The 8,704-nt window shown below is 55.7% G+C and overlaps 2 protein-coding genes across 5 annotated transcripts; both read left to right on the forward strand.

The window, feature by feature from the left end:
* Positions 1-31: 31 nt before the first annotated feature.
* Positions 32-4,336, forward strand: MYL6B (myosin light chain 6B). Of its 2 annotated transcripts, XM_047786900.1 has the most exons (9): positions 394-447; positions 599-660; positions 1,409-1,676; positions 2,404-2,431; positions 2,650-2,793; positions 3,177-3,350; positions 3,836-3,913; positions 4,063-4,100; positions 4,227-4,336. In XM_047786900.1, the coding sequence occupies exons 1-8, from the start codon at positions 409-411 to the stop codon at positions 4,089-4,091; spliced, it is 822 nt and encodes a 273-aa protein (XP_047642856.1). In that variant the 5' UTR covers positions 394-408; the 3' UTR covers positions 4,092-4,100; positions 4,227-4,336. The 2 variants fall into 2 exon arrangements, with proteins under 2 accessions (XP_047642857.1, XP_047642856.1); XM_047786901.1 differs by lacking the exons at positions 394-447; positions 599-660 and adding an exon at positions 32-122.
* A 248-nt stretch (positions 4,337-4,584) lies between these two features.
* On the forward strand, positions 4,585-7,767 carry MYL6 (myosin light chain 6). Of its 3 annotated transcripts, XM_047786904.1 has the most exons (7): positions 4,586-4,700; positions 4,964-4,991; positions 5,855-5,998; positions 6,198-6,371; positions 6,465-6,542; positions 6,851-6,896; positions 7,602-7,767. In XM_047786904.1, the coding sequence occupies exons 1-6, from the start codon at positions 4,698-4,700 to the stop codon at positions 6,877-6,879; spliced, it is 456 nt and encodes a 151-aa protein (XP_047642860.1). In that variant the 5' UTR covers positions 4,586-4,697; the 3' UTR covers positions 6,880-6,896; positions 7,602-7,767. The 3 variants fall into 3 exon arrangements, with proteins under 3 accessions (XP_047642858.1, XP_047642860.1, XP_047642859.1); XM_047786903.1 differs by lacking the exon at positions 6,851-6,896; XM_047786902.1 differs by having other exon boundaries at positions 4,585-4,700; positions 6,465-7,767.
* The last annotated feature ends 937 nt before the right edge of the window (positions 7,768-8,704 follow it).

Consider the following 8,704-nt stretch of genomic DNA (forward strand, 5'->3'; position numbering starts at 1 on the left):
TGAGCCTCCGGGCGCGCGCGAGGACTACGATCCCCGGCATGCTCGGTGGCTGGCGAAATTAACCCTTCAGGGCCCGCGGCTGCCCTGCGCCCCGCCTCCTCCCCTTACCTGGACCCCGCAGGGTGAGTTTTTTGGGCCCTGGGGAGGGACTCTTTCCTTTATTTAATATTTAGGGTGTGTGTATGTGTGTGTGAGAGAGAGAGAGAGAGAGAGTGATGTGCTTATTTTCCTAAAATGAGGCAATTGGCAGTAATGAGATTGAGACTTTTTTGTAGTGGGAGACCCAGCATCAACTCTCTGAACCCCAGGACCTAAGTGGAATCACTCTTATCTTCCTCGGAATGCTGTCTAAATCGTCTCTTTCTTTAACCCCAGAACAAAACTAGCCAGTGACGCCCCCCCCCCCATATGCCCGGACTTCGACTCTACCCTAGCGCTCCCAGCAAGGTTTGTAATCTGGCAACCTAGTTTGGAGGTTTTATTATCCCTCTGGTTGGGAATGAGTACTCATGGAGGCCAAAGGGCCTCCCACGTCCTTTTGGATTAGAGATTTTAGAAACTAAGCCCTTTGCCTCTCAGAGCCTGCCCTTCCCCCCAGGTGCAAGGAGCCCTTGCAGGTTCAGCAAGCACCCTACTTGTGTCTGACCTGAATGACCACAGGTTTGTGGACAAGTGTTCCTTCCTTGGGAGTATGGATGGTGGGTGTTAAACTGTCCTTGCCCGCATCCCCACCCCTTAAACGTTTAACACTGGGTACAGGAGACAATCGAAGGGGGAGGTCACACTCTTCTCTTACTATTCTGTCTCTATTTTGTACACAGTTCCAGTTCTGGGCTGGCAGGAAGAGGGTTAGGGAATTACAGTATTCAGGATTATTAGGCTGTGGGATCCACTATCCCTGCTTCTCATCCATGGTCAGAGGGGAGCGGAGATTCTGCTTGTTTTTTTCACCTTTCACTACTCCCAGACCCCACTTTAACAATCACAATTCGCAAGGCCCCCATCCCTGCTTCAGCCTTCAAGAGTCTAAAGCTGCTAGGAAAAAGGGCTCTTCTGAGTCAGAGGCTTGAGGGCATTGAATGCCTGGATCTCCTTCTTTGCCTCACCCCTATTTTACTGTTTGTCACTGGCAAGCATCCTATCCTCACCCCGGAGGTTAACTCCCCCATTCTGGGCAGTCTCTGGCTTCCTCCCCCTGCCCCCAAAGGGGCCATTGTTCTGGTCAGCATTTGGGGCCAGGTGGACAGAAGGGAGAAGACCTTGGGGCAGGAGTCCTGAACCATAGGAGGCCAGGGGAGTGAGGGCAGGCCAGCATATCTCTCCTCTATCTCACCCTCCCCATCGCCAACTGGCTCCCTGCCCCTGCCCCCGCCCCTTGACATCCCAGACTCCCTGGCTATTTAAACAGAGATGGGTGCCCCCATCGGCACACTGTCCTTTGGCCACCGGACATCATGCCTCCCAAGAAGGATGTTCCCGTTCCCGTGAAGAAACCAGTGGGGCCCCCTAACCCCAAGCCTGCTGCGCCTGCTGCCAAGCCAGCAGCAGGGGCCCCTCCAGCCAAGCCACCACCAGCGTCAGCGTCAGCGCCAGCACCAGCACCAGCACCAGCACCAGCTGTCCCTTCAGCCTCTGCGAAGATCCAGGAGCCCCCTGTCGATCTCTCCAAAGTGGTGGTGAGTCCCTGGAAAGTGAGAAAAGAATTTGGAGGGAGTGGTAAAGGGTGGGATTCAGCCTAGAGGACTAGGGGGTATCTAGAAGGTAGGGAATCAGTAAGCACTGGATGATAGCGGGGGTTTCCCTTAGTCCCCTATTTGGAAGGATCCAGGGTCATGACTCTGCTATTGTCTTTGTTGAGCTCTTCCTCTAATCTATAACACGTTCTGTGTACGTATATACACACACATTCTCACTGACCCTCCTGCTGGAGGCAGGGACTGTGAGATGGGGAACATCTGGGTTCTGAGGACAGTTTCAAGGTGAAGGGAGGGAGCTGCTGCCGGCCCCTGGCTGACTGTTCAACACGAAAGGCCACAGCTCTGAACCCCAGGAAGGAAGGCTGAAGAGGACAGACTTGTTAGACAATCACAGCTGGGGGCCAGGGGTAAATTTAGCCTTTGTTCAGCCCCCAGTTATGTGAGGGATGCAGGGCTCAGAGCAGTAGAGGGAGGGGAACAGGTGGCATGGGATTAACCCTGTTCCCAGGAAACCCTCCCCCCAATAATTCCTCCTCTTGGGATTCTCCCAAGGTCTGGAGCTGGGAATGGGACTGAGGTGGCTGGGCTCCCAGCCTGGTCCCTTTGGGCCCCTCCCCAGAAGTGGTTGCCAGTTGGTCGGGAGGAGTGCTGGAGAGAGATTGAATAAGCCCTGTCATCCCTCCTCACCTGCTCTTTTCTTCCACAGATCGAGTTTAACAAGGACCAGCTGGAGGGTGAGGAGAAGCTGGTCCCCTGAGCCCACTGTCCATCCCAAGCCCCTGGTCAGATTCTCTTTCTATTCCCCTAACTCCAGTCCCGACCTTGAAACCTGCAACACCAGTGCTCTTTGTGTTCCCTGTGCTGCCCAGCTCAAGCACATAGTTTCTAACTCTCCTTTCTTCTGATGGTGATGGGAACCCCTTGTCAACACTGACCCCTCCTTATACTTCAGAGTTCAAGGAAGCCTTCGAGCTGTTTGACCGAGTAGGGGATGGCAAGATCCTGTTCGGCCAGTGTGGGGACGTGATGAGGGCCCTGGGCCACAACCCCACCAACGCCGAGGTGCTCAGAGTCCTGGGGTACCCCAAGAGTGATGGTGAGGGGACCCCTGGAACAATGAGGGTTTTCAGTTTAGTGGTGGAACCGAGGAATGTGGGTAAGGTGACAGAGGATGCTGAGGTGGGTCCCCGGACTTCTAAAGCTGTCAGACCCAGGGGCAGAAAATCATTCTGAATGTTGAACAAATAAAATCCTTAGTGGGGAGTTCCCTTGTGGTGCAGCAGGTTAAGGATCCGGCATTGTCACCACAGCCCCCTGGGTCGCTGCTGTGGCACAGGTTTGATTCCTGGCCTGGGAATTTCCACATGCTATGGGTGTGGCCAAAAAAAGAAAAAAAAAAGAAAAAAATTCGTGGTGGGGATGAGAGCTAAGTCCTAGGTGACATCACAGTGACCTCACCTTCACCTCTCTGATCTGCAGAGCTGAAGACCCGGCGTATAGACTTTGAGACTTTCCTGCCCATGCTCCAGGCAGTGGCCAAGATCCAGGGGCAAGGCACATACCAGGACTACCTGGAGGGGCTTCGCGTGTTTGACAAAGAGGGGAACGGCAAAGTCATGGGAGCAGAGCTCAGACATGTCCTCACTACCCTGGGTGAGGCAGGGACCAGAACTGTGGGGTGGAGAGGAGGGGGTGAACCAAGAAGAAGGTTAGCCAAGCAGGCAGAGCCAGGGAGGGATTATTGTCCTGGAGGTCATGGGCAGAAGACCGAGAAGGTCAGAGCCTGCTTCTGGGGTACAGATGCCTCCCAAAGGGCAGAGGAAAGGGGATGAGATGGGAGATCTGAGCTTCTATTTTGGAAGAGATGGTTGGCCTCTGTGATATGGTATGTGTCTCTTAATCCTCTGAAATGCAGTTTCCTTGTCTGTGGAGCTTTCACCAGGTGTAACTGAGGTGAAATGGAAAGCAAGATGCTGGGAGGCATTCAAGGCATGCGCATTACAAGGACAGGATTCTCTTGGGGGACTGTTGCTATGGGCAAGTCTCCAGGGTGGGAGAAGAGGTACCACCCAGAAGAATGAGGCCTGGGTTGATGAGGGAGGGAAGGCAGGGGCTAAAACGCTGTGTCTGGGGTTTAGGAGAGAGGATGACTGAAGAGGAGGTGGAGACAGTTCTGGCAGGACATGAGGACAGCAACGGCTGCATCAACTATGAAGGTGAGCGGCTAGGAGCTGAAGAGACAGGGGAAGAGGGGAAGCATGAGGCTCCTCGTATGTGGGGGCGCGTCCTGTGGCCCAGATTATCTAAAGTCAGATGGATTATCAAAACCATCTTCTGAAGCCCCTCTTGCCTCCTCTCTCTGCAGCCTTCCTGAAGCACATCCTGAGCGTCTGAGCTCTACAGGTAGGGCCCTCCCACTCCGCCTTGTGAGGCCAGCCTGCTTCCCTTCCCTCTACCAGAGACATACGTTTCCACGTCCTGCTGCGCGCTTGAGCTCCAGGATTTGGCAACGTTCATCTGTTTCCACAGGTGCAGTGGGGCTCGACAAGGAGTCCCCCCACCCCTCGCGGGCGAAAGCAAGTTCCTGCCGCTAGGAGGCCACCTATTGTTTCAAAATAAAGAGACGGTTCCTCCCCTAAGCCTCCGACTCTTGCTTTCTTCAGAGGTGGGGGAGGGAAGGAAGGAAAGGGAGGGATCTCCTCTCCCAAATCCGACATCCCCCGATTTTCCTGCGGCTCGCAGGAGGAGATTCCTTGCGCCCCACCCCACCCTCCTCTGCGGTTTCCGTGCCCCGGGTAGGACTATTCTGAAAACTGAGCCGCAGCGGGCCCCGCCCACCTCGTTACTAATGTAGCAGCAGCATCTGCATAAGACCGGGCCAGGATTCCTATTGGCTGGGTCAACGGAGGGTGACGTCATTGGGACGTACTAAGACTAGGGTTGGGCCGAGAACCGGAGCCATTACTGCAGGAAAAGGTCCCGCAGAGCCGAGCAGTCAAGATGGTGGGGCCCGGGGCTGGGAGGATGAGCGGGATTGGGGGCGAGAGGCGGGAAGCCGGGGGTAGGGGGCGAAGAGAAGGCAGAAGGTAGGGGGCAAAGGAACTTGAGGGTTGGAGGTGGGGTTGGAGATGTTGAGAGCCTGCCCTGCTGGGAAGCGAGAGTGCCCAGGATGGAACAGGAGTTCGTGGTTCAGAGTTCTTGGGACGGGGCTGGAAGCTTGGGGGATTGGAGTTAAGATGCTGATCGCTCCCCTCTTCTCCGAGCAGTGTGACTTTACCGAGGACCAGACCGCAGGTAGGTAATCTCTGACCCCGCTGAGGTCATGCTTAGGGAGAGGGACACTTCTTCTAGCACCTACCCCCTACCTGTCATTTCTTCAGCACCCACAAGGGAGTACCTCGTGGATTCCCTTCTCCCTCCTTCTGGGCCTCCATTTTCTTTTCTCAATCTTTCTTCCTCCCTCCCTTTCTACTCTAGATCTGAGCCCCAAGCACCGGGTGAGTTCTGTAGGTGGTGTGAGCATGTGAAACAGCTTGGCCACCAATGTCTGCCGTGTGTGGGGCTCGGGAGTGATGTATTAAGCTGCTTGTGCTCCTCTGTTCCTTAATCACCTCCTTCTGCCTCTTCTCTCCTCCTGTGCTAACTTTCCCCCTCCCCCAGCTTGGAATTGTGAAGGTTGTAAGAAGCAGTGACCTGTTGTTTTGCTGGTACAGGGGAGTTTGTTGAGGACGCTTCTTTGCAGCTATACTCTCTGAAAGATTTCTTTCTGTACTGAAGGGGTGAGAGTGGCAGGCTGGGATGACCCCAGTCCCAGGCTGCTGCTCCCACTTCCTTATAAGGACAAGGCCCAGACTGGGCGGTGGCAAATTCCTGCCCTGAGTAGTGTAGTGAGGAGGCTGGGCAGGCTTGCTGCTGGCCGGAGGGGGTATGGAAATGGCAGTTACCACTCTGCCAGGGCTTGAGGAGAACTGTCTTTATGTGGGACACCTGAGTTGGGAAGAAGGGACACTAGATCCCTCTTAGAGGGCTTGGGTGTACAGTGATATAAATATCTGGTTTCCTCAGCGTGATTAAAGTTGAATGGGCAACAGGGACTGTGAGGGAGGGTTTGGGTTCATCTGTGCCTGCCAGATGCTGATGTTTATCCGAATCCTCAGAGTTCAAGGAGGCCTTCCAGCTGTTTGACCGAACAGGGGATGGCAAGATCCTGTACAGCCAGTGTGGGGACGTGATGAGGGCCCTGGGCCAGAACCCCACCAACGCCGAGGTGCTCAAGGTCCTGGGGAACCCCAAGAGTGATGGTGAGAGTCCTCAGAACAACCTGCTCAGCAAGGTGGCAGGCCCGCAGTCTCCAGCTAATAGCTTCCTTTTATCTTCCTAGGCCCTGAACTCAAGCAGGTCTTGTCTAGCAAATCCCACAGATTTCTCCTGCCTTGAGTGGGAGCCCCGTAATCTCCAGTCAGAACACACGTGACTTTGCTCTCACCCCCTTTGTGGCAGAGATGAACGTGAAGGTGCTGGACTTCGAGCACTTCCTGCCCATGCTGCAGACTGTGGCCAAGAACAAGGACCAGGGCACCTACGAGGACTATGTCGAAGGCCTGCGGGTGTTCGACAAGGAGGGCAACGGCACCGTCATGGGTGCGGAGATCCGGCATGTTCTTGTCACACTGGGTAAGGCTCTGCCCTTGCTCCTTGAGCTGAGGTGCCACCTGATACACCTCACCTGTCACCCAGTTCCAGAACACTCACTCTTCCCCTCTGCAGGTGAGAAGATGACAGAGGAAGAAGTAGAGATGCTGGTGGCAGGGCATGAGGACAGCAATGGTTGTATCAACTACGAAGGTGAGGGACAAATGGAGGCTCTCACAAACGCAGTGGCTATCAGGGGCAGATCAGGCACAGTGTTTGGGGCTTTCCTTGTCCCTGGGCTTGGGCTGCACAAAGTGCCAGGAGGCAAGGGGCAGGGCCTGGCCCAGCCCAGGAGTGGGAGGCCTGGGGGGTGTGGCAGGAAAGGAAGGGCTCCTGCGGCTTGAAGGGCGGGCAAGGGGTGGGGCGTGAAACCAATGGGTGTCTTGTTCCCTCACCGCCTGATCCCCTTCACCTCATGTCTATGTCTTGTCTTCACCATTAATGTCTCTTCCTTCCTGCAGCGTTTGTGAGGCATATCCTGTCGGGGTGACGGGCCCCGTGGGGCGGGTACGGCTCCTCCCAGCCCCCCCCTTCTCTAGTTGCCCTCCCCAGTGTTTTTCTTCCTAGCCTTTGCTCTCTGGCCCCTGCCCTTCCCCTACTACCATCTGACTTCCTCCTGGCATGTCTCTGCATGGAGCTGACTGAGGAGGGGGGGGGTCTTCAAAGAGGAAGGCAGCCTGGGGGTGTGGTACCTCCTCCTCTCCTAGAATGGGCTCTGAGGTTTTGCTTCTAGGGCGCTGGCGTCTGGGAACTCACACCAGCCTATCCCCGTCTTGCTTCAGGGTGACCCTGTGGCCCGGGAGCATGGGCGGTTGACAGAGGGGGGTGGGTTGCCCGCCCCATGGTGCTGCTGCAGCCGGAGTCGCTTCCCCTTCCTTCTGCTGGGCAGCTTGGAGGTACCCTAACCCAAAATTCTGTCTTTTCCTCCCGCCAATGGCTGACAGTAGCTGTAGGTGTAGCTGAGAACTCTTCTGCTCTGCTGTGTTCTTGCTGCTCAGGGTCGGGTGGGGAACTAACAGCTGGTGGGAGGGGAGCTGGAGGCCGAGAGAACCGGTCAGACTCAAGGTAGCGCCTCTGCAAACTGACCCCAAGGTGGGTTGCTGTAGGCACGTTCCTCCTTAGGCTACCTTTGTGGTCTTGAGGTCTCCTGGCCCCTGGTGGACCCCTCCCCTTGGCCCTGCTCCCTGGTTCAGCCCCCTCTCCTTCCCACAGAGCTCGTCCGCATGGTGCTGAATGGCTGAGGACATTCCCAGTGGGAGACTGTGTGTGTAGCCCTGAAGGCCTCCTAGACTCTCTTGTCACAGAACTTTTCCCAGCATGTCTCCCTCAGATGATGTTTGCCATCAGCATTTACCAAATAAACTTGTTCTCTGCCCTACGTGCAGTTCTGCTTTCCTTCCTGAGCAGGGTGACTGGGAAGACAGTCCAGGGTCAATGGACTGGACTGGAGGTTGGGGAAAGCTGTGGAAGGGCCTGCAGGAGCCAGCTTTGCTTCATGTAAGAAATGCTGGCCTTGTTTTTTGTCTTTGTCTTTTTAGGGCCACACCCACAGCACATGGAGGGTCCCAGGCTAGGGGTGCAATCAGCTCTAGCTGCCGGCCTGCACCACAGCCACACCAGATCCTAGCTGCATCTGCGACCTACACCATAGCTCACGACAACACCGGATCCTTAACCCACTGAGCAAGGGCAGGGATCAAACCCGCAACCTCCTGGTTCCTAGTTGGATTCGTTTCCGCTGCACCATGACGGGAACTCCTGACCTCATTTGTTGATGCTACAAAGGCTACCCCTTAGGGATGAGGGAAAAACCGTAAATCCCTGTGGGATCAAGGCTGGCCATCCTGTTCCATCCCACACAGGGCTGAGTCCTCTCCTGAGTCCTCTCCTGACAGCACAGAAGGCCTTTTGTGGGGGAGCCTGGGGAGTGTTTACTGGAGTGGAGGCCAGGCCGTATTAGCGCTGCCTGAGCCCGTCTGTCACTTCAGCAGGGCCAGGGGCCAATAATAAGTAGCTGAGATGCCTGCCTGCTCCCGCCTAATAAGGGAAGAAATGAAGCCACCACTTCTGAAAGGATAAATAGACAAAATCTCCAGGTTGTGATGGTGTCCTTCCAAAGTCCTAAACAGCTATATTTAGGGCAGGTGCGAGCTTCTGCCCAGCCCTGCAACAGCTGCACAGTTCTGACAGCTGGGCTGCCTTTGGCCTGGCGTAGAGGGAGGCCCAGGGTCTGCGGGGCTGTGCTTGTCCAGTGCTTCTCCAGCCTAGCAATGGCCACTGGGATGGGCTTCCGGAAGGCTGGCCCCAGCCTGATC

This window comes from Phacochoerus africanus, chromosome 7 (genome assembly GCF_016906955.1).
Source record: "Phacochoerus africanus isolate WHEZ1 chromosome 7, ROS_Pafr_v1, whole genome shotgun sequence".
In the NCBI taxonomy this organism is placed as follows: domain Eukaryota; kingdom Metazoa; phylum Chordata; class Mammalia; order Artiodactyla; family Suidae; genus Phacochoerus; species Phacochoerus africanus.

Excerpts from the sequence above, each read along its gene's own strand:
- MYL6B (XM_047786900.1), top strand. The coding sequence starts at position 409 with ATGCCCGGACTTCGACTCTACCCTAGCGCTCCCAGCAAG. Across the intron at positions 1,677-2,403 it reads TCGATCTCTCCAAAGTGGTG|ATCGAGTTTAACAAGGACCA; the intron begins GTGAGTCCCTGG and ends TTTCTTCCACAG. Across the intron at positions 2,794-3,176 it reads GGGGTACCCCAAGAGTGATG|AGCTGAAGACCCGGCGTATA; the intron begins GTGAGGGGACCC and ends TCTGATCTGCAG.
- MYL6 (XM_047786902.1), top strand. Across the intron at positions 5,999-6,197 it reads GGGGAACCCCAAGAGTGATG|AGATGAACGTGAAGGTGCTG; the intron begins GTGAGAGTCCTC and ends CCTTTGTGGCAG. Across the intron at positions 6,372-6,464 it reads GCATGTTCTTGTCACACTGG|GTGAGAAGATGACAGAGGAA; the intron begins GTAAGGCTCTGC and ends TCCCCTCTGCAG.